The 21,733-nt window shown below is 43.5% G+C and overlaps 1 protein-coding gene across 1 annotated transcript in view; it reads right to left on the bottom strand.

Annotated features, from left to right (window-relative positions):
- Positions 1-21,733, bottom strand: part of SLC22A15 (solute carrier family 22 member 15) — a 1,628,958-nt gene that overhangs the window by 190,302 nt on the left and 1,416,923 nt on the right. Inside the window, exon 10 of the mRNA XM_044072941.1 lies at positions 853-925. Coding sequence (XP_043928876.1) covers positions 853-925 — 73 coding nt within the window. The remainder of the gene's footprint in view (positions 1-852; positions 926-21,733) is intronic.

Raw genomic sequence — 21,733 nt, forward strand, 5'->3', positions numbered from 1 at the left:
TCTTGTCACAGTCCCCACATCTGGTAAACAAAAATACTTTTAGCTGAGAAAGAGTTTTTTGTGGCAGTTTTGAAAGAAAACCAAGCACTGGTAATGAGCTGAAGTAAATATCGAATAAACATATAAAGGCAAAGGTTGTAAAGGAGACAGAAGATACAGAAAACAAGGGGTGGCAAAAACAAAAGTGGAACTACTGCTAGAAGCAATTTCATGGCATCAATAATACAGCAAAGTACAAAACATCACACAAAGTAGTTCACAGGCAAGAGATATGAAGCGTTGTGCAACCACTATAGAAATAAGCAGTGGTAGAACCCACATCAGTATAGTGGAACCCAGAGAAGTACTTTAGAATACTTCCCATAGAGGTGGCATGCATGCAGCAGTAAGTGTGAAATGATGACTTAGGCAGCAGAATGAACTAACAACTTGTACAGTTGTAGCATTCATTCTACAATTATCATCTAAGCCTTCAATAGTAAAGGGCTACTGCTTCAAGTCTGAGGTTTCAATTTCTGAGAACATGCCTACAAGTCAAACTTAAAATATTAAGCCTTCTTATTACGCACTCTTCTCAAGAAAATAGTTTCTTATAAACAGAATTACAACCTATCTATTTTCAGAGGAAGAGCCCTAAGGCATTTTTTCAAAAGTTATGGAAGTATTTTATAACTTTTGGATAAAATGTATTTCAGTGTGTACAAATTTACCCTTTAATATGCAGTTGTCCACTGGACAAAATGTACAGTTAGCATTTTCATAAGTTAAACCAAAACAATCACACTAGAAGTGCCTGACTTTGATGTTCCTAATGTAAAAATCAAGTTTAAAAAAGGTAAAACATGAACTAACCAGTGATGGAACAAATGGAGCAACAATTCCACCGAACCGAGAGAACATAGAGCAAGCACCAATTCCAACGTTCCTTAAAATAAACAAACAAAAAAGGCAAATGAAACATAGTTGATATACAACAAACATCTAGTTTGCCAGTCTAAAATACAACTAAATGGCTAAAATCAAAACAGCAGACTGAAATAGAAACAGTGTGCATTTCCAGAAAATTCTATTACACAAATAAAATATTGCTTAGCTATTGAAAAAAAAATGCATCATTTTAAAGTGGAAAGCAGATATGCACTATAATCACTATGTTGATAATGTTTAATCCCATGCAATTTCAACTGCAGTCATTCTATAACCTTAATACTGCAAGCAAGAAAGTAAGCAAAAATGTTCTTACTGGTTACAAGTAGTCCTACTAAACAAAAGTTTTCTTTTCCATAGCTACATTAATCTTAAAATATGGATCCCAAAATAGTGCTTACTGACTCTCTTTCCTTTATGTGTATTTTAAGCCATAAAGAACACTTGCCATATGGCATTTTTTTGCAGACTCTTATTCTAAGCGGAATTAATGAAATCAGCAATACAACACAAGTGCAGTATGAGAAGCTTTACTATTCTCACGGTACTTTACAGAAAACGACCGCACCATTTGTCACTATGTTAACTATTATGACACTTGGAGGTTGCCCTAATGGTTAAGATGTTTATCTCACAGGCACAAGGTAAGGTGTTTCTCACCTTTGGGCAGTGTCTGGTTATTGGCTAGTCATGTAGCCTGCAGACTGACTGCCTGGTATTTACCTATGAACCTATTACTAACACTTTAAAACATGCAGGTAACTGAATTTCAGCACTGTAACCAAAAAGCTGTACTTCAACTTTGCCAGTGTTGGCCTAGCTAGCATGAATTTTGGTATGAGCATTTCAGTAACCCAATCCAAACAGTGTGACTTGTGGATCAAACTTCAGATGTACAACAAATAAAAGGGTGTGGTTGAGGCCCTGAGACCATTTACATTACTGAAAGATAACTAAACAATACTTAGAAAATTGGTGTACTGTAATGGGAGGGAACCACATTAATGGAAGGAACCATGTCTTCTTAGCAAGCTAGCTTAAATGGTACATCAGGTTTGAAAAACTACATGGAAATACAAGTTCTGCCTCAAACTGAAAAGTACAGCATTCTTATTTTTAGCTACAGCCATTCATCCACATAAACAAAAAAATGATTCCTAAATCTCACAATAAGATGGTTACAACTGCTATATACTTAATGAAAATAAGTGGCAAAGATGAAAAGTCCTAAGTGAGCTCCTGAACTGTAAGTTCTGACTCTCTAAATGAAATATCAGCAACCACTTGTGGATGGAAGGGACAACAATCTGAAAATATGCATTATGTGCTTTTTTTTTCTTTCTTTTTTTAATTCTCCTTCTGGCCATCAAGCTGATTAGCAATCCACCTGAAAATGTTCACATTTGCTCCCCCCACCCTACTGACTTTATTGCCAGAGTAGTGATACGTGACAGTTAGTTACCTGATGGGTTCTTCTGCAGCAGATGAGGAATTTTCAGCCATTTTACTGTCATATTGTTCCCATGGCCATCAAACTCCATCCTATGATGGGCTATCTGCTCCTATGTCCTATGCATTAGATGACAACTGAGAGGAGGGTCACAGACATCATCCTACAAGGTTAGGAGATTTTTTTTTGTTGCTTTTTCAACCTTCTCTGTTAGCAGGCAAGTGCAATGCAACACCTACTATCTTCAGCCTCAAGTGAAAGGCATTTTTTATTATTACAATGCTCACCTAGGTATGCCCCCTGCAGTGGGACAAAATAAATGGCCTCCCCCAGAATGGAAAAAAAACAGCACCAGTCACTCACCCACAAACCTCACCAGTTGGCTACTGAACAAGCCCAGAAAGTACAGTTTTGTACCTACCATGAATGTAGATGTTCGAGTGTTCACCCTGCTGCAGTCATCACACTTGGGTTATCCTGTCATCAGGCGGTCCCGCAGTCGGCCGGAATTCCAAAGTCTTGGTCCGGCGTCGGTTGCTGTCGCTTCTTCCCTGACATCAGTGCACCAGGGGTATATATAATGCATCCGACGCCATTTTCTTCAGTTTTTCTTGCCCCAGATGTCAGGTGCCCCCAAAAAGGTGGTCAGTAATTAGTACCAAATTAAGTAATTTTTGCACAAACACAAAATCCCTCCAGCTATAAGCAAATACATCAGGAAGGTATTGTAGAGATTTAGATCAGAGGGGATGGAGGGAGGGTAACCTGGACTGCAGCAGGGTGAACACTCGAACACCTACATTTATGGTAGGTACAAAACTGTACTATGTTCATCGTGTTACCCTGCTGCAGTCATCACACTTGGGTAGAATCCCAAAGCTATGGATGGGTGGAGGAGTTATAGAGGGTTAGAGGAGGCTAGAAGGCCCTGCAGAACTGCAGTGGCGAAGCCAGCCCTAGTCTTAGAGTAAAGTGGTAAGTGATAGTGTTTGGTAAAGGTGTGTACTGAACTCCAAGTTGCAGCTTCCAAAATCTCCTTGGTTGGAACCCCCCTGAGGAAGGCTGTAGATGTAGCTGTTGCCCTGATAGTGTGTGACGTAATGGTAGCAGGAAGTGGTTTTCCATGATGGGTATAGCAAAAACGAATGCAATGTCCTATCCATTTGGAAATGGTTTGTTTTGATATAGCCTTCCCTTGTGAAGCTGTAGCATAGGATACAAAGAGCTGGTCAGATTTTCTGAAAGCCTTAGTTTCATCCAAGTAGTAACGAAGTTGCCTGTGAATGTCCAAGGAATGCAGGAAATGGTTTGATTTAAAGACACACTGGAAACCACCTTAGGCATGAAGGAAGGATTAGTTCATAGAGAAACTCTGTCTTGATGGAAAATGAGGAAAGGTTCCACTGCCATTAGTGCCTGCAGCTCTGAGACTCTTCTAGCTGAAGTTATTGCTAGCAGCAGGGCAGTCTTCCATGATAGGAACTGTAGATCTGCAGAGAAAGCTGGTTCAAAGGGAGGTAGCGTAAGTTTTTCCAGAACAAAATTTAGGTCCCATGCTGGTGTAGGTGATCTCCTGGGGGGCCTAATGTTTTTTGCCCCTCTGAGGAACTGCCTTAGAAGTGGATGTGAAAATAAGGGTGGTTCCGTGTTGTAGTGGGCTGAAATAGCTGATGCATGGATTTTAATGGAAGAAAAAGAAAGTCCTTTGTGCAACATCTCAGTTAAATACTGTAGAATCTGAGGCATGTGAGGCTGAAGTGTGTTTTGGCCTTTAGCTTGGTTCCAGGCACAAAACCTTTTCCATTTGTCCGAATAGGCCTTCCTGGTGCTGGGCCTCCTGGCTTCCAGAATAACATCCATAACTGCTTGGGAAAGAGGAGCTGGCTGGATGTTTAGGTGATTTGCCATGCAGCCAGATTTAAGGTTTTTAGCTGGCTGTGAAGAATCTGATTGTTTTGCTGTGTGAGCAAATGGGCAATTTTTGGTAAAATCCAAGGTGGGCCCTGGGCCATATTCCTCAATAGTGGATACCAGTGCTGGCGTGGCCAGTCTGGGGCTATGAGTATCAGTCATGGTCTCTCCTTTCTGACTTTCAGAAGCACCTTTGTGAGGAGAGGCAATGGAGGGAAGGCATATACTGTCAGGTTTTTCCAACTGAATGAGTGCGTCCACTTTCCAAGCTTGATGGTGAAGTGCCCTTGTACAAAATTTTGTTAGTTGATAGTTTTGAGGACTGGCAAACAGGTCTATGTCTGGAAGGCCCCATTTTGAGTTATCATTGCAAATACTTGTGGATCCAGTTTCCACTCGTGGGGATCCATGATGTTTCTGCTGAGGTCGTCTGCCAATGTGTTCTTTTTTCCTGGCAGGAATTGAGCTTGTAACTGAACTTGGTAAGCCAGAGCTGTGTTCCACAAGGTCATTGCTTGCCTGCATAGAGGGTAGGAGTGTGTACCCCTTGTTTGTTTATGTACCACATTACTGTGGTGTTGTCCATCCTTATTGTAAGTTGTCCTGGATGTAATAGATTCTTGAAGGCTGTCAGAGCATTCTGTACAGCTAGCATCTCTTTTTGATTGATGTGCAGATTCCTTTGATCTGCAGTCCATATGCCTTGAACGCACTGTCCTGCCATTTGTGCCCCCCAGGTGTAGTCCGATGCATCTGTTGTCATAGTTTGCCTGGCTGGGGGCAAGGTGAAAGGCTGACCCTTGTTGAGGTGACATGCCAGTGACCACCATAGAAACTCCTGTTGTAGGCAGGGAATGAGAGATATCATTGTGTCCAAGCTGTGGCTGTGTTGAGACCATACGCTTTTTAGGTACCACTGTAATTTCCTCATATGCAGCTTTGCAAATGGTATTAGTAGTATGCAAGATGCCATGAAGCCCAAGGCCTGCAGAATTTTTCTTGCAGGTAGTTGGGTCTTTGTTGCCATTGTTTTGAAATATTGAGTCAGTTGTAGTTGTTTGTCTGGCGTCAGATAAGCCCTCTGGGCCGTTGTATTCAAGCTGGCACCCAGGAATGTCATATTTTGTGAGGGTACAAGTTTTGATTTCTTTTTGTTTACTGTGCACCCCAGGCAACTTAGAATATGTTTTACAAAAGCCAGATGTTGTAAGAGGATGTCCTTGCTTTCTGCTTGGATGAGGCAGTCATCCAGGTATGGGTATATTTGAATTCCTCTTTGTCTGCAGTATGCAATTACTGGTGCCAGGCATTTTGTGAAGACCCTGGGCGCAGTAAATAAGCCAAAGGGCAGTGCAGAGAATTGGTAATGGGTTGAACCTGCAATGAAATGGAGGTATCTTCTGCAACTTTGTCTGATAGGGACATGCAGGTATGCCTCCTTGAGGTCCAATGTTACTAGCCATGCTTTCTTGCCCAACATGGGAAGAAGCTGCTGTAGTGTTAGCATCTTGAATTTGGGTACTTGTAAGAAGGGGTTTAGAATTGAAAGGTCCAGAATTGGTCTCTAGGCATTGTCCTTTCTGGGAACTAGAAAGAGTCTTGAATAAAATCCTTGGCCTTGCTCCCGAGTATGTACCAGTTGAATGGCTCTCATGTCCATGAGAGCTGTAATTTGTCTTTGTGCCTCTGCCCATTGATTTTGTGGCAGGTTTGGCATTCCTCTTTTCATTGGCAAGGTGTGAAAATGGAATCTGTATCCTCGTGAAATTATGTCTAGGACCCATTTGTCCTTTGTGACAATGTGCCAGTTGTCTGAAAAAAGTGTGAGTTTTCCTCCCAAGGGGGCTGCCGCCAAGAGAGTGTTGCTTGGCCTTATGAGGTGCAAGTCATTGAGTTTGCCTTCTGGTAGTTTGGGACCTGTCTTCTCCTCCCTTCTGTGCTGCAGTGCCCCATTGTCGAGGTTTGTACTGGGCTTGTGGTTGTCCTCTGCCTCTTGGACGTCTGTATTTACCCCTCTGTGGTCTGTCAGTAGCTGGAAAGGACCAATTTTTTGTTGGCCAATTTCTGCTGAAGCGAGGGGGCTGTACCTGTAGGAAATCTTTGACTGTCTGCATAGATTTTGCCTTATCCTACATTTTCTTTAAGACTTCTTCTGCTTTAACTCCAAAAAGAACATCCTGCTGCTGTAAGGGAGCATCTAGAAGCTTTGCTTTAACATGATCAGGCAGAGTTTGTTCCTTTAACCAAGCATGCCTACGTATAACAGACCCAGTGACATCTGCTCTGCAGGAAGCCTCCAAAGAATCAAACCCACATTGTAAAGTATGTTTGCCCACCTGTTCAGTTGCATGCAACAGATCCTGCATTTCTTTCAATTCAGACTGTTGAGGGAGTGTGCTTATTTTTTGTTTTAACTGAGGCATTAGAAATTGCTGATATTTTAGCATGTGAAACTGGCAGTTTAGTGCCCTCACAGCTAGAGTGGCTGAGGTGTAAATCTTTTTCCCCCACCTGTCTAGTGCTCTGGAGTCCCTTTCAGAGGGTACAGGATTTTTTGCCATAGAAGCCTTAGCCCCTTTGGGACCCTGGGAGATAGTCTCTGGATCAGCAACAGGACTTTTATAAAGGAATTTGTGGGAATCAGGCACTCTATAGTATCTGTCAGGTTTGGCCGGAGCAGGAGGCAGAGAATCTGGGTTCAAACTGGATTCTAAGTAAACATCATCCACAATGTCTAAAACTGGGGGGGGATGGCAAGTGGTCTGTGCTGGGGGAGTAAAAGAAACTCTCTGAGCCTTTTCTTTGAGTCAGAGTAGTCCTGACCTTCCCAGTGAAAATGTTCCCTCATAGTGTGTAAAGTTTCCCCAAAAGAGTAGTCTTCAGGAGGAGAAGCTGAGGGAACAGAATCCTCAGCATCAGAATCTTCATAAGGAGAGAAGGAATAATCTTGGTCCTCAGAGGAGCCTGAGGAAATAGACACTTGTTCAGAGGAGGCATAATCTTCCTCTTGTCTAGGCCTTTTGTCGGGAGGGGGTTGGGAACCCCTGATTAAAGAGATCAAATCTTCAGCCATTTTGAGCATCTGTTTCTTAGGCATGAGCCCTTGAACAGGGGACTGAAGTACAGTCTTTTTAGGTTTAATAGGAGTCTTAGTCTTAGGATACGTTTTTATGGTGAGCTTGGTTGGTCTGAAGACGCCTTCAGAAACCGAAGGTGTTTCTGCAGGACCGACATCTTTTTCAGCAGTGTCGTCGGTAGGGGCTGAACAAAATGGCTGTGTCGGCCTAGTACTTTCCGCCAAACGTTCCGAAGCGGTCTCGGGTTCCAGATCTGCGGTAGTCAGGGGCTGCGTTGGAGCCTCACTAAAGACCGATGAACCGGAGACCGGACCAGCCGAGGCCTCGGAGTCTGGCTTGGGTCTAGGCTGCCTGTCCTTATCCTTGCGTTTTTTGTGCACGCCGGTAGTCGGTTGCTCCGACGGCATAGTGTAGTTAAATTTTCTACCGAAGTAGTGTCGTGCGAAGTCAAAGCATCTTTTTATAGTACGCTTATTAAACCTAGCACAAAAACGACAACTAGTGACGTCGTGGTCTGGGCCTAGGCAAGGTATGCAGTAAGAATGAAAATCCTTATGAGGTATTTGCTTCCCACAAGAAATACAATTGTTAACTTTTTCTGACATCGGTCTGAGGCAAGAAAAGTTTCCCCAATGGGGTACTTAGCTTTATTGAAGACTTCGGATCTGAAATTCGACTTCGAAAATCTCAATAGTCAGTCGACCGGCTCTTGCGAACTGCTTCTGCTTCGGGCACCGCGCGGCAAGAAAGACTGAAGAAAATGGCGTCGGATGCATTATATATACCCCTGGTGCACTGACGTCAGGGAAGAAGCGACAGCAACCAACGCCGGACCAAGACTTTGTAATTCTGGCCGACTGCGGGACCGCCTGACGACAGGATAACCCAAGTGTGATGACTGCAGCAGGGTAACACGATGAACATCAAGTGCAGACAGAACTTCTTGTCTCTATGCCATATGATGAGAGATTTTCTTCTCTTGATTAGTTCCCTAGGCTAGCAGCATGTTGAGCATGCAATGTCAGTCCTATGATACATCAGGATCATCTTGGATACCAACAGAAACTGATACACCTGGGGGAAGCTGCTTTCTGGTGTTTTCCAAAGGATGCCCCTGCAGAGAAAGACACTGTAACCTTCTTCATACGAACAGGATCAGCCTTCTGCTGCTCATTTCTCCCCCACCAAGCTGGCTCCAAAGGTTCTGTGGAGACTATCAGAACGCATTTTATTTATTCTACCTAACAGTACTTCTGCAAAAAATTCTTGGATCTCCTCATTGGCCCAGTTCACTAGTCCTCTAGATGGTTAATTCTTGGGGGATTATAATGCTGGCAGCATTGATACGACCTGTGAGCCGACTACAGAGCTCTTACTTTTATTAGACCACTTTGGCTTTATGCAGCTTGTTTGCTCTTCAGACCGAAAATTCAGTCAGTCACTGAACCTGGTGGTGCAGCCTATTTCATAGGATCATAGAAAGTTACTAGGCTAATGGCCCTAGGGCCCTTACAAGCTTAGACAAGTTCCACCCTTACTTCCACGATCAGCACCTATTGTCCCTGTCCAAAAGGGACACAGATGGAACCCCCTGGGGTGAATGTACGGTTACCCATCCAATCTTCCAGACTGCGTTTGGAAAGGGTCAATGAGGTGCTTTGTTTGACATGAAGTGGGAGTCTGTTCTAAAGGTATGGTAACCTCTGTGAGACAAATTTGTCTCTCCAGCAGAGTCTATTAATGTCACATACCAGGTTAAGGTCTTTAGAGTGAGTAACCAGTGTACCATTTTACTTGCGAATATGCATAATTTCCAATAAAGCAGGGTCAGTGACTGGCTTATATGCAAGGCAGAGATCACCTCTGAGTAGTCTGTATGAAACAGAATAAAGTGGCAGTGATTTCAGATGATCCACATAGGACAGATGATGAAGATCTTGAATTTGCCTTGTGAGGAACCTCCAAGGTCTCTCCAATTGCTGCAGGTGCTTGGAAAGGTACATAGCAAAAGGGGCGTTGTACTCAATTATTGGCCTGATGAGTGAAGAGTACAGGGAGGTTATAACTTTTTTTTTTCTGGAGACAATGCCCTTACCTATGAGATGAGCAATATAGAATGCTCTTCCTACCAATGTGGAGACATGGTGATCAAAGGTAAGGTTGCTGTCAACCTATGTGCCCAAGCCTCTCACCACTGAATGTGTACTTAGAGTGGTGCTATTGATGTGGTAGTTCGCAGGAACATTGCTCTTACCAAAACAGATGATAACACATTTTTTTTGCATTGAATTTAAGGCCACGATTTTGGCACCGATCATTTGTTTGTATAAGACCCTCTAGTAGGATGTTGACATCATTTGGTGATTCTATGACCGCTCCCAGTTTGCAGTCATCAGCAAACTTTGTTAGTCACAGACCTTTAGTTTTTACTTGTACTTCGGAGAAATAGATTCCAAACAGTAGAAGTCCCAGGACTGACCCTGTGGAACATCACTGGTTACAGGTCTGCTGTTGGAAGTAGATTCCTCTATTTTGACTACATGGGTACTATTAATGAGCCGGTTAGCTGGTTTCCTGATCAGATCATTACTTTGCTCATTTCAATCTCCGTACTCTTCCTGCTCAGTGCCCCAGATTAAAGTTGAGCAAATGCATGGATATTTGGGCTGTGAATTCTTATTCTAGTCACTGCTTGACTATAATTACAGGGGGTAACTGCTGAATGTCCTGATGCTCTAGTGTTCAGAGTATAACACCACCACTGCTGAAGTTCTCAGTCAAGTGGTTCTCAATCAAGTGACCATGTATCCCATGGCTATGGTTTAATCGTGAACATAGAGCCATATATAGACTAGGACGCAGGTTGTAAAGGAAATGGAGTAAGAGTCACCTGCTCAAGGATAAACTTGCACTGGATGAGAAATACGCTCAATGCCAGACAGAGAGTTATAAAAAAGACAGCTCTTGTATTAAAAGAGGTCTCTGTTGTACTGAATCCTCTAGCTACACTCTTTCATGCAATCAGCAGGCTGGGCAACTCGCTCTGGTTGACTACATTTTTTTTTCAGTTGCTGAGCTTGAAAGGTTGCACGATTCCTGGTAGGTAAGATATCCTCAATCAAGTGGCTCTCTCTCTAGTATCTGACCACAAAGGGTTGTGGTTTGATTGAGGCAGATGACCCAGATTTGGGTTAGGCTAAGTTTAGTACTCTTGTAACTATGGATTCATATATGCAGTCAACTACTTGCACATAGTATCCTGGTCTGACAAGCCTTCTGAAAACTTGGTTCAACTCCTTGGGCCCAATTATTTTTTGCACAGTTTGCACTTCTTTGAGGTCAATATTTTTTCATCTATATCAAGAGAGGTATTGATTACTCAGATTTTCATATTAAAAAAAACTTTAGGTGTGAAGAGTCTAAACATTATCGCCTTGTCTCTATCCTCCTATTTACTTTACTGGGAAGTTGAAACAGAAGGTGGTTTATGCACAGCTGCATTCTTATTTAACTAGTCGTGCTCTTCTGGATCCTCATTAATCCAGTCAGATAACAGCAAAGTAGTGAGGCTACACTCAGAGTGGTAAATTTCTTAAGGATACAGAGAGAGAGAGCAACAAAATTATTCCACATTAATATTATAAGATCTCATACAGCATCTGACATAGTAAGTCAAAGGAACCTGATAACATGCTTGAGATAGAATGCATTGCAGCATATCAAGTAGAGCTCTGGTGTGGTTTGCCTCTTACTTCTCTGGTGTATTCAATGTGTTGCCGTGGGTTTGAACTGTAAGTTCTTACCTCTATATTGTGGGGTACTTCAAGGCTTGGTCTTGGCTACCCAATTATTAATGGTGTATGTTCAACCTCTCAGGAAGGTCATGCTTAGGAGAAGTATTTCTTGATAGATGTATGTTAATGACATTCAACTCTCTCATTTTTATTTTTTTTTACATTTAGAGGACTGCTTGTATTGTGGATTAATTTCTGACATGGATGTCTGTAGGTTAAAACGTAACCTGGATAGGACTGAGGTGGTTATCATGTTACTAAACACTATCAGTTCAATACAACTTCCATTGGCCTCCCACAGTGGCAAATGAAAGACAGCTCTGATAAAAGTTCTAAGATGTGGCCTGCTCCAACAACTGAATCACCTGCTGATATGGACTTCCGTTCCAAGCCTGAACACAGAGGGAATGTCATCCTCCATTTGCTTTCAGGATCAGTGGAAGATGGACAGGCCATTAAACTAGGTTGACACCTGAGGAGAGGGCAAGTTTTCTCAGCTACCATTGCTGCTGCTGCTGCTACTGTACCTGTCTGCTACTCAAAGGAGTGGCTGGACCCGTAGTATGAAAGGATGCTTTTTAGTTCTTAAAATACTTTTTGGGCTGGAGAGTGGCTGGCTTGAATAGAGCTGACCTCCAGTTCTATGTCCTCAACATCAGAAAAGACTTCCCCTAATTTGGTTAAAGAAGTATATCATAGCTCTTAATGCATTTCAGCAAAAAATGCAGAGATGCACAGAGAGCTATGTCTCCTCAAGACCACCTTAGAAATTGTTATTTCAGAGTACTATGTCAAAGACAGATCTCAAAGACTGCAAATAAGCCTCAGAAAGTACAGTTGTGTACCTACCGACTGCGGGTAGCCTGACAGCAGGATAACCCAAGAGTAATGACTGCAACAGGGAAACACGATGAAAATCAGTATCTCTGAGTAGTGTGGCCATGGTCTCTTGATTTAGAACAAGATTCTTTCAGTTCCCCCTTATGACAATGGAGATTTCCTCACTTCTCACGGAGATGTGCATTATGATTAGCTTAACTTCAAGTAGATGCAGAGCAGAATCTTTCCTTGATTGAAGCACTTAAGAGTCCTTATCCAAGGAAGAACACTGCAATGACGACATACTCCATAGTGACTGTGGGCAGCTGTGGCTACAGATAATGTGACTGTCAGATGCTGATCCATGAAGCATACAACTTTGTTAGTGGCTAATAAGATCGTACATTCACCTTTGATGCCAAAAGATCAGGAGTCTTTAAGTGCTATACCACCAGACACCTGGATTCATGCTAAGAGAAAGGGAAGCAAATACAGCATTACTAATGTGCCAATGTTCAAATAAGGCCCATCAGCCTGAGCATCATAATGGTGGCTCAGGAGGATGCTAAAAATCCCCTGACATTTACTGAAAACAGTGCAAGATTTAAAATACTGTATTCAATCAAAATAATCCATATATTAGAAGAAAACATGCACCCATATTATGAGAACAAAATATTACAAAAAAATCATATTGACATCCCCTATTTTATTTAGAACAAAAATTATTATTCTTCCAGTAAGTTACATAAAATGTAAAGAAACCACCCAACCTAAGTTTTCCATAACAAATGCTTATCTCACTCTGTGTAAGTCACTGTGTCCTCACAGACCCCTTAAGTTTTGTTATCTTTTTCCATTACTGTATCTATTCAGCATCAGCCATCTAATCTAAAATCCCCCAAACATGACTCCTTGTTTGACTTATTTTACTAACTCCTTCCTCTCTTCCATAGATTCCAAAACCCTTTTGTCCCTTTACACTCTGTGCCCCTAACATCTCAACTATCCTAATGCAAGCAAACTTATCTACCTACTGCATTCTTGCACTAACCAAAAAAAAACATAATATGACATTCTTGTTTTACCTCTTTATTCACATATATTTTCTTACCTTCTACCTTCATATACCATAGGACAGAGAATTTTACCATTATACACTTCTTTTAGCCATCCAATGAACTTATACTCCAAACCATAACATTTCAGTGTGACTATCAAACCAGCAGAAAACAAGCTCCTAAATGCCTTAGCCACAACAAAAACCTAAAAAAGTAAATCCTTCACTGTTCCTGCATCTATACTGTCCTCTATGTCTGTCTTCAATCTTACCAAAATCTAGTCTTTCTCTGACTCCTTTCCCTACTATTATTGCCTGCAGCAACACACCAATTGCTACTAATTGTTACGCAAAATGTTGCAATACTGCAAAAATATAGATGAATTCATTAAGGTAAATTGTGATCATGGTATTCAATGTTTTAATGATTTGTTTTCTAGACAGTCTATTTTTATAAGTTACATTACAACTAATAACAATAATATTTCTTCCAAATTCTTGTGCTATCCAAACTACCTCTTTAACGTCTACTAAATTATAGATTAAAAGACTAAATAAAATTAAGCTTTCCTTCGTATGGTCTCCTAATAAAGCCATAAGAGACAAGTAGAATTTCCAGATTTAGAAATGCATTCCATGGCTTCAATTTTTAAAGTTATTACATCTTGGCTAGACTTGTGCCTTAGATACCTGGAAAGATATTCATATTATAATTAGTGATCAGTGTAAATTTAAAATCAACACCTCATTGTTAAACTATGGCAATAAAATATCATTAGCTTTAGTTAATTAATTGCAATATATATCTGTTTCTGCCAAATATAAATGCTTAAACAATGTACTACATATAAAATAAAAAAAGTACAGTTGTGTAAGCTTACAATACTGTTGCAGCAGCCTAAGCTATATGTGAAGTACTCTGCAAAGGACCAGGCAACCTGGCCAACTTTCAAAGCCTCCATATGCCGTAACCACTGTGCAGCTCGAGAAAAGCAGTGTAACGTCAGTGGCTAGTGTAAGCCCTTTTGCCTCAGAATAGGGAGGCTAGAGCCTTGCCAGATACGAAAAGTAATAAAAATCCCACACCCTGATTTAAAAACAACACAAAAAAGAATGGGGTGGAGGGAGGATATGTCTGTTGCAACAAGTGATATATTCTAACATCTAATGTTATGTTAAGTTTACTTATACAACTGTACTATGCTCATCATTATATTACTGTTGCAGTAGCCAAAGCGATATGGGCTTAGGAAGAAGGATCAGAGTCTAGGAGCCCTCTGGAGGACAATACTAACAAAGCCTGCACTGGACTTAACAGAAGAAATCTAGTTTGTAACACTTGGTAAATGTGTGTACAAATGACTGGGCTTGTTACCTCCAGTAGACATCTAAAGTACTCATTTTTCTAAAAAACTACAGAAGTAGCCTGAATCCAAGTACAGCAGGCCCTGATTTTGCCTGAAGTGACATATTTTGATGAAAATGACAAAAAGCAGTAACATAAGACAACTATGTAGAAATTGTCTGTTTAGACACTGACAGTCCTTTTCTCTTACCTTTATAGAGACTAAATAGTTAGTCAGAAGTCATGGGCCAGTATTCATAGTGCGGGGCTTCACATTTTCATAGTAGTTGTGATGATGTGAGGTACTGCCAGCTATCCTGGCCAAAGTGGAAGCTACTCAGGCATAGCCTGCTCCTGTTGCCCAAAAACAGGTGAGGGCATTCTTGGAGACCATGGGGTGCTACAGAATTAGAAGGTATGTACCTACCATAACGTTCCATGTTAGTTGTCTTCTCTCGCCTTCTTTCTTGCTGGATGGGTTCGGAGCCGATCCTCGGCTCCGACTCGGCACTTGCTAAGCTCGAGAGCTTATTTTTACCAGCTCGAGGCAACCCTATATCCCATGATGCAAGGCGGAGATTACTCAGATCTCGTTTGGTAGCTAAGAAATAGCAGAACCTTCTTCCAACAAAGAAGGAATAAAACTAAATGCCATCATAACTGTAGCAAATGTCTACCTAACATATAAACAAGGCCAAGTATAATGAAGGTAACAACCTCTAATAGAGGTTTAATAATCTTCTCGGTCTGACCAGGCTAGGGGAAGGAGGGTGGGGCTTAAGAAAGAAGGAGAGAAGACAACTAACATGGAACGTTATGGTAGGTACATAACTTCTAAATGTTAAGTTGTCAATCTCGCCTTCATTCTTGCTGGATGGGACCGGCCCCTAGCACCTCTATCCGGGGTGGCTCATTGGAACAGACTCTTGAGAATGGTGGAACCAAATTTTGCTCTATCTCTGGAGACCAAATCTAGTTTGTAATGTGAGACAAAGGTATGAGGAGAGGCCCATGTGGCTGCTGCACAAATAGTGTCTATTGGAAGTCTAGCTTGGAAAGCTGTAGATGTAGCTAAAGCTCTGGTAGAATGGGCTTTTGGGATAGAAACCAATTCTTTGCCCCTGAGCTGATAAATGTAAGTGATCAATGAAGACAGCCACCTAGATAAAGTAACTTTAGAAACTGGAAGGCCTTTCCTGTTGTCTGCATAGGACAGAAAAAGTTGGTCAGACTTTCTAGAAATTTTTGTCTTATCCAGATAATATCTAAGTTGGCGGTGAACATCGAGATAATGTAGCTTTTGTTCAGCTCTATCAGAGTAATTCGGGAAAAATACCGGGAGATCGATGGACTGGTTTAGGTTAGTCTGAGATGCTACTTTCGGTAAGAATGATGGATTAGTTCTTAGGGACACCCTATCTTTGTGAAAAATCAGATAAGGGGACGAACACAGAGCATGAAGCTCAGATACCCTTCTGGCAGACGTAATGGCAACTAGAAACAGTGTCTTCCAAGAAAGTAATTTCAAAGAACAGGCAGCTGCAGGTTCGAACGGGGGAAGAATCAAAGATGATAAAACTAAATTTAGGTCCCACTGTGGTGGGGGGTCTCTAATTGGAGGTTTCAATAAAAAAATACCTCTAAGGAATGCTTTGCAGAGTTTATGTGACATGATATTGTGGTCCGAAAAGCCTATGTGAAAATTTGAAATGGCTGCCAGTTGAACTTTCACTGTAGAAGAAGAAGACCCTGAATGAAAAATGCCAGCTAGGAAGTCCAATATTGAATGAATTGGAGCAGTATAGGGATCTATGTCCCTAGCTTTTGCCCAGAAAGAGAAACGTCGCCATTTACTAGTGTAGATCTTTCTGGTGGAAGATTTTAGGGAAGATACTATGATATCCCGTACGGGATTAGAAATCAGAGGGAGCCTGGCTAAGGATGGAAGTGGAGCAACCAAGCAGTGAGGTTGAGAGAGGGTATGGATTGGTGCAGGTGACCCAACTGGTGGGTCAGAAGATCTGGAACCGGGTCCAGATGCCATGGCTGTACCAATAGGTAACGATGTAGGAACGGAAACCATATCTGTCGAGGCCAATAAGGGGCAATGAGAATCAATTTGGCTCTCAAGGCGGTTGCTTTCTGAATTAGCTGAGGTATCAGCGGAAAAGGAGGAAAGGCATAAAGAAGTCCCCGGCCAATCTTGGGTTAGAGCGTCTCTGGGGGATGGCCTGGGGGGAAGAGAGAGAAGAAGTCTGGACATTTGCTGTTTTGGGGTGTAGCAAAAGGTCGCAGCAAGGAATTCCCAGTTCTGAAAAATCTCTTCCGCCACTGTCTGTTTGAGAGACCACTGTGAGGCATGAGAATAGCTCTGCTCAATCTGTCCGCTATGATGTTGGATTTCCGGGATGTGCTTGCTATCAGAAACCGATGAGAGGAGATCGCCCATTGCCAGAGTCTGAGAGCCTCGACATAGTGGATAGGATTTGGTTCCGCCCTGTTTGTTTATGTACCAAACTACTGACATATTGTCCGCTTGAACTGCAATTGTTCCCTGAGGAAGAGAGTCGTTGAGGGCTTGCAACGTTAAAAGCACTGCTCTCATCTCCAGAACATTTATGTGCAGGTGGTACTCGAGGTTGCCAAGTGCCATGGACCATTCTGCCCTGATAATGCCCCCCACCCGATCAGGAGGCGTCCGATGTAACTGTGGCAACCGGAGGAAGAGGGACAAACGGCCTGCCTTGATGGATCTGAGGGACGATATCCACCAAGTCAGATGTTTCTTGCAAATCGGGTTACCATGATCCGTGACGATGGGAAGCTGTTGAAAGGACCATTGGGTGAATAACATCCATTGAAGTAGCCGCATGTAAAAGCATGCTAGAGGAAGAAGCGTTATGGCCGCCATAAGACCCAGCACTTTTAGAGCAAACCTGGCCTGAATTTTTTTGCTGAATAGGATCACTTGGACGTGTTTTTGAATATCCAGGATCCTCTGGTCTGTCAACCTTGCCGAAAGTTGCACGGTGTCCAAATTTGCCTATAAAGGTAATATATTGACAAGGCGACAAGACAGATTTTTCATCACTTATAGAAATTCCTAACCTTCTGCAAGTGTGAATGGTGTGATTTCTTGCTTGGAGGAGGTGATGCCTGGTGGTGGCAGTAAGGAGCCAGTCGTCTAAATATGGAAACACCTGGAATCCTTGACGTCTCAGATGAGCCGTAACCACTGCCATGCATTTGGTAAACACTCTGGGGGCTGTAGTGAGTCCAAAGGGCAGGGCCCTGAATTGGAAGTGACTGGTCCCCAGCCGAAAGCGGAGAAATCTTCTGGAGCGCCTGTGAATTTTTATGTGATAGTACGCATCCTGAAGATCTATGGAGCACATCCAATTGTCTTTGCCCAGAAAGGGTAGAATGGACTGTAGCGTGACCATCCGGAATTTTGACTTCTTTACAAACTTGTTGAGTCTGCTCAGATCTAATATTGGCCTCCAGTCCCCTGTCTTTTTTGGAACTAAAAAGAACCTTGAGTAAATTCCGGATCCTAATTGGTCTGCGGGACTGGCTGGATGGCTCTTTTACTAGCAGTTTTGATATTTCTAGTACTGCTAGTTCCCTTAGACCGGTGGAACGCCTGGAAGGGTTCCTTTTGTTGAGTTGGGGTTTGAATAAAGGGGATTTTGTAACCCTCGGATATGATTGACTGTACCCATTTGTCTTGAGAAAGGGAAAGCCAGGCTACTGGGTACAGCGATAATCTTCCCCCGACTGCCTCCGGCGGACAATCGGGCAACATCTCAGGGATGCTGAAAGGGTTTGTCAGAAAGAGGCTCTCTGCTACCCTGATTCTGCGGACCCCCTCTGCCTCTAGGACGGCGTCTGTTGTTATTACCCCCTCTGCCTCTGGGGGTAAATTGACTTTTGCGCCAGGCGACTCCTTGGGATTTATGGAACCACATTTTCCTCCCTTCTGTCCTTTGGGATAAGGTCTAGAAGGTGAGGAGAAACGGACTCCTACGGCAGAAAGAGTCTTGCCATCCTGCTCGCATCTAGTCAAAGTGTCTTTCACTTGAGGACCGAACAATGTCGAGCCATCAAAAGGGGAGTTTGTGAAAGACGCCTTAAAGGGGTCTGCAAAATTACAAAGCCGCATCCAGGACTGACGCTTAAAGCCACTCCTGTGCCTGCGGCTCTACTCGCTCCATCGGCTGCATAAGAGATGAGCCGCATGGAGGAGTTGGCAATAGAATTAAGGATTCCTAGCTGTGAGGAAATCTTGTCTTGAGCCCCAGCAGCTGACGGATCCTGTAAAACTTCCCCCAGCTCCTTAAGAACATCTCTTTGGAGGCGGGTGAAGTGGCATAGATAGTTCAGCGATCTCATTGCAAAAGTCGCTGAGGAAAAAATCCGCTTACCGCACCTATCCATAGTCCTAGAATCCTTATTAGGAGGATGAACAGGTACTGAAGGATCAGCAAGTTCCTTCTTGGTGGCAGCAGCCACCACCATGGCATCAACCGGGACACCTTTAGTTAAATACTGCCTATCCTGAGGAGCTGTAATAATTTTGAAAGGTCTCCCAGGGAAAGGTTCCACGAATCGGAGCCATCCACGCCTTCCGAGCCACTACTTCCATGAGAGGGTCGAAGGCGGAGACACCCAGGAGGTGGAGGGTCGAGATCGAACGCCTCTAGGTATACTGACTCGCCCTCGGAGGGATTAAGGAGGCCAGTTCCCCTCTGTTTAAGGATTTCAAGGATGTCTGAAAATGAGACATCCTCAGAGGAGGACCTTGGGGACCCCTCCGACTCATCCAAGTCAGTATCTGATGTGGTAGACTCAGGGGAGTCTACATGTTTCCTCTTACATGTCCTCTTACGAGGGGTTCTCCTGACAGATCGGGAGAAGCCTCGGAAGAGGAAGATATTCCCAATGGGGAAACCTGAGGCGTTGGATCTCTGGGTCCGGGAGCAAGAGAGTGAGAAGAGACATCAGCAGGCACTGTAGTGGGAGGAGCTGATGGAACAGACCGTTGACTAAGCCCAGGGGCTAGTACACTCCTCATCACCTCGAAGGCTCCCCCATTGGAGAGACCAGAAGGCTCCGAAGAGATAGGAACCCCAGGCCTCACAGACAGGGAAGGCTCCGAGGCAGATGTCGGGGCCGAGCTCATCAGCGCCGAAGCTCCGAGAGGGAGAACGGGGTCGGACAAGGGTCCGATGCCACTCAGAGCCGACGAGAGAGCGGGCCGGATCCCTCCAATGAAGGTCTCAAGGAGGAGATCGGAGCCGAAGACGTCGGAGCCGAAAGGTGTTGTATCGGCTCCGAGGTCACAACGGTACCGGTTCCGAGGAGCTCCGGCTCCGAGCTCTGTAAGGGAGTCGAAGGAGGAATTTTGAGTGGTTGTGACAAAGCTACCATCTGTTGAGATGGGCTATGGAGAATTTGTGTCAATGCCTGAGATTTCAAAAGTCTACTCACCACTCTCTCGAGGTCATGATCCGATAGCCTGGATGACCGAGAAGATCGAGAAGATCGGCTCCGATGGCTCCGCTCCGAGAGCAAGGGTGATCTCGGAGCCGAATGGATCGATTCCATTGAAGGAGATCGAGATCTCTTTTTCGAGATCGATGGAGCCATCGGAGCCGAAGAGACGTCGGCTCCAGCCGGAGCCGACTCTGAATGTGTGGACCGAATAGTATCGGCGCCGAGTGGAACCGATACTGATCCTGGTGCAGAAGGATCGGCTCCGGCCGGAGCCGATCTCGACCCAGAAGGAGACATACCTGCAGCCGACGGAAGCCTGAGCCAAGGCTTAGCAGGTTTCGAGGGCTTCCGCACAGACTTAGTCAGGAGCTCTCGGGTTTTAATAAGCCCCTCAAAATGAGCTTATTTTTTCTCTCCTGCAGGACTCTTGGGCTGAAGGCATGACAGACAGCACAAGAGTCCTGCAGGTGAGAAGGTCCCAGGCAATAAATACAAGAAGTGTGACCGTCTGTCAGAGACATCTTCTGACAGCACGAATCACACTTCTTGAAACCTGAGACCTTAGTTTCTTTCGACATTTTCTGTGTCGAAGAGAGTAATCCACAAACACACACACAGTACACTCTACAACACAAATTAAATTAAGTAACTAAAAATAATATACTAACACACACAAGGACACAGTATCACTCAATTAAAAATCCTGACAGGAAAAATAGAGAGGGGAAGGCCTAGGGCCTACCAGGTAAGGGAACAACTAACTCGAGGGGAACACTGACGGGAATAGGGCTAAGGTGACTCGAAACTAACTATACAAGAAAATTTAGTAAAAAATTTAAGTTAAACGGGGGTTGAAAACAATCTTATAAGTCACTTACCTAGAGCTGGTAAAAAAGCACCTCGTAAGCGAAGCGGCAAACGAGATCTGAGTAATCTCCGCCTTGCATCATGGGATATAGGGTTGCCTCGAGCTGGTAAAAATAAGCTCTCGAGCTTAGCAAGTGCCGAGTCGGAGCCGAGGATCGGCTCCGAACCCATCCAGCAAGAATGAAGGCGAGATTGACAACTTAACATAGTCTGTTCCATTTACAGTACAATAACTGCTCCCCTCACAGACATGATGAGAAAAAACAAGCCAGGTAAGGTAGTGTGGACCCCAGCCTGCAAGGAGTGCATTTCAAAGCTCAAAGGGGTTTTGACAGGACCCCCCTGTGCTAGCCAGTATAAATTACAGCAAAGAATTTGTTGTGTAGGTGGATGCTTCAAGCCATGGGGTGGGGGCTGTACTCAGCCAGGTTTTCTCACACGGAGAAGACCACCTTGTTGTACATCTCAGTCACAGACACCAACCCAGGGAGGAATGTTATGCAGTTGTAGTAAAAGAATGTCTAGCCATAGTATGGGCACTGCAAAAACATCAGCCCTATCTGTATGGAAGGAAATTCACTGTGGTGACAGACCACAATTCCTTAATATGGCTACATTGAGCCAACCAGCAAAATGCCAAGTTATTAAGGTGGAGCCTAGGGTTGCAGGCATATGACATGACAGTGCAGCACCGTAGTAGGGTCAGCAATGCCAATGCAGATGGGCTCTCAAGACAGGGTATGGATAAATGTGTTCCCAGAGAGGCTCATTTCTCTCAAGCAATGTTTCTCCAGGGTCACTTGAACAACTAGCTTGAATCTTCAAAAGGGGTAAGAGATGTGATGATGTGAGGTAGTGACAGCTACTTTAGGGGGAGCAGGGCAGTGCATGCATAACTTATGCCAGCATAACTAGCTGGAGTTTTGTAAAGAATTTTATGTAATTTGAATATCAAACTGACTTGTACAGACGCTTGTGTTAAAAATG

The sequence above is a fragment of the Protopterus annectens genome, chromosome 5.part1 (genome assembly GCF_019279795.1).
Source record: "Protopterus annectens isolate FY-2018-M chromosome 5.part1, PAN1.0, whole genome shotgun sequence".
NCBI classification, from domain to species: domain Eukaryota; kingdom Metazoa; phylum Chordata; order Ceratodontiformes; family Protopteridae; genus Protopterus; species Protopterus annectens.